Source organism: Phanerochaete carnosa (genome assembly GCF_000300595.1).
Source record: "Phanerochaete carnosa HHB-10118-sp unplaced genomic scaffold PHACAscaffold_596, whole genome shotgun sequence".
In the NCBI taxonomy this organism is placed as follows: Eukaryota; Fungi; Basidiomycota; class Agaricomycetes; order Polyporales; family Phanerochaetaceae; genus Phanerochaete; species Phanerochaete carnosa.
In genome coordinates this window covers 1-2,950 of record NW_006768223.1, presented here as the reverse complement: position 1 = coordinate 2,950, position 2,950 = coordinate 1, and the positions used below count along the sequence as shown (strand labels likewise).

Sequence of the window (2,950 nt, the reverse complement as noted above, 5' to 3'; positions counted from 1 at the left end):
TCTGAGTGGATTTTGAAGCTATTTTATGAGCTAGAAGATTTTTACTTGAGATAAGCCAAAAATGTCCTAGAAACGTACTACAAATTTGCCGTAAATGGTAATTTCAGGACCATCAAAAGTTTTCCTTGCCCGCACCTTTCCTCATTGCAAACATGAGGCGGAAATGATTTCTACATATGTTCTTTCAGATGTCCTGAAATGCACCACAAAGTCTTCTGAAACATGAACTCTTTGCCGTACCGAAATGTAGCCATATTGAGTCATTTCAGGTTCATTTCAGGCTACACAAAAATTATCATTTTCCTGCACCGCAAATGGCTACGAAAGTGGTGGCAAATCTATCATTTTAGGACACCAGAAAGCCCCGGTTAAGTCTCTTGAAAATGAAACATTTTTGATGGCTTGACCGGGACATTTCAGGTGATCTGAAATCAGCTCATGCCCGTACACAGCTGCACGGATGAGACTGAGGTGACAGGATCTGAGAGATATTGAAAATCACGCGGGCGCGATTTCGGTCATTCGGGAATCTGATCATTGAGCATTGGTTTTTGTCTGACCATGTCACACAAGTCTCAAGATACCCCGCATTCGAGAATCTGCCAATATTCTCTGCACTAATGAATCAGGAGTCCGTGTGCTAAGAATTTTGCGCCTAAGATTTGTGCAAACGAGTCTCTGTGCTCGCAGCACTGACTGCCGTCGTCAGATGACATGAAGCGTCGACAGCCTGAGCATGAGCCCGATGAGACCAGTGTGGCGCTCACAGAAGACGATTCTATTGAGCCACAATGTAAGTACTGCGAGATTCTAGCCTGCACACGGTCATCCGGACCTCACTAACGAGACCCCAGTCTTCAGAAGCAGTCGTCGGTATGGCTTCGACTGCACTGTCTGCGGAGAACTAGGCATGCCACTTCGGAAAGCTCTTCACCACGAAGCAAGCGCACGTCACACAAGACGAGTACGCGAGCTCGACGGCCGTGTTGAAAGTGATCTATTTGAACCTGTGCCCGCCCATGTCCCGAATGTGTCGAACGCGTCTCCGAGTCTGAACCGCGCCGATTCCCCTTTGCCGCCTTCATCTCCACCTGAGGGCTATCGCCCCACCAATTACCTTCCAGCTCTATCTCTACACAGCACCTTTGGCACAGAGTTCACCTTATCAAATTCACCAGACGCACCATGCCAACCACTTCGGCCGCATACACCAGTCGCTCTCGGAGACTTTGAGCTGCCCGGGGCTAATCAGACTGCGGCTTCCGACCAACTTCTAGAGGCGAACCCGTTAGGCTCCATCCATGGACCGCAACTACCTAGTGACCCGCCCGACCAGATATTTGACAACTGGGCTGGCCGACTCGGGCAGTCAAGCCCGCTTCATTCTCCTGTGAGATCCCTATCAGCGCAAGCAGAAACGGGCCTTGCAGACCCGACTCTCTCGGATAGCCCCAACGCCGAAGCAGACTCTGATTCGGAGACATGGGATGAGCCGGCATTTAGCGATCCATTTCACGACGCCTCTCCGGATGATCTTCTCGGTGAGCTCGCGTTTCCCCCACCAACTCTTCTCCTAGTACTGGTAATCTCCGACCAATTTATAGCTGGAGAGCTCTCGGATGGCCCTGAACAGCAGGAAGACAAAGAATGGTGGCCTTGGCGCAACAAGAAGGTTCGCATCATCACGTTGATCAAGGATCTCCAGTGATACCGCAGGTTATTGATGCATCATTCCAGCAATGCTTAATCGATATCTTGGGAGCATTCCCGCGTGCAGCATTCTCGGAGGCTGAGATGGAGGTGACGCGATGGTTTGGCAAGGAGCTTGGGATCTCCAATCTACCCACCATACGTGTTGTCAAGGAGCGTCGCAAATTCATCTTGGGACTGGCCGGCTCGAAGCCAGAGGTCATCAAGAGCTCTCTTGGTAACTTCTACTGCAAGACCAGTCTGGCGCATATCCTTTCCCATGTGAGTATACTACCATGTGCCCGCAACTATCACGGACTCAGCACGGATGTACTCTATAGGAGGTAGCCAACCCTGCAGTACGCAAGTCATTGAAGTTCTATCCCGAAAGCAGCTTCCCTCGGCTCACAGAAGCACGACAAGCAGACCGCTGACTCTGGGAAGCAGATTCAAAATATGCCGGCATGATGGCTCGTGATGCCTCTGGAAAGCAAGACTATTTCGTCTATGAACCGTGCCTTACCACCTTAAATGGGACTACCAGCGTCGTGATGCCTGTACGCTTCTTCACTAAAGCCAGTCAGATGCACGTGCGAGCACATCGTCTCTTACCAAGACGGAACGACAGAGTGGGGCTGACAGTGGGTTTTGGAAGGCTGTCAATGCTGAGATGAAGGAGCTTCATCAGAAGAAGAACCTTGGTACAAACTACGAGAGCGACGGGTGGGTTAAGTATGTGTCCCGTGGTGTTATAACTTTGATATACTGCTGACATCTTGGATGGATAGGTGGCGAGAAGATATGATAGCTCAGGACGAAAAGGATTTCCCTGAAGGTAATCTAGGTGGTGGTTTCCTTGAGGACGACGACGACAACGTTCCGGCCCTGTCTATGAGGGGCGAAGGTACCAGCGAGCTTGACGATGAGTTTTTCTCCGGCCCGTAGCCTGTTATTCCGGCATCTATTGCAGCTTACTACCCGAGCTGAGATCATACATGTGTTCTAATGTAGTCTCCTACTGTTCAATGTGGACTTCTAAGTACGGAATACAACTCGAACGGACGTGTGCTCTGAGGCCTGAGGCTCTGTGGGCGCCAAACTGTGGTGGGGAGATCTCGGATCGGGCGTATTTCGCATTGGCCAGAATCATGATTTCGGTCGGACGAATCTCAGACAAAAACCAACGCTCAAAGATCACGATTCCCCGAATCACAAAATCCGCCAGATCTTGAGCCCCACAGTCTCATCCGTGCAGCTGTGT

The 2,950-nt window shown here is 50.5% G+C and overlaps 1 protein-coding gene across 1 annotated transcript; it reads left to right on the top strand.

Annotated features, from left to right (window-relative positions):
- Positions 1–910: 910 nt before the first annotated feature.
- Positions 911–2,634, top strand: PHACADRAFT_202825 (uncharacterized protein; the record flags this gene model as incomplete). The annotated part of the gene is made up of 5 exons (XM_007402956.1): positions 911–1,672; positions 1,738–1,971; positions 2,031–2,048; positions 2,345–2,421; positions 2,478–2,634. The coding sequence occupies 5 exons, from the start codon at positions 911–913 to the stop codon at positions 2,632–2,634; spliced, it is 1,248 nt and encodes a 415-aa protein (XP_007403018.1).
- Positions 2,635–2,950: the final 316 nt, after the last annotated feature.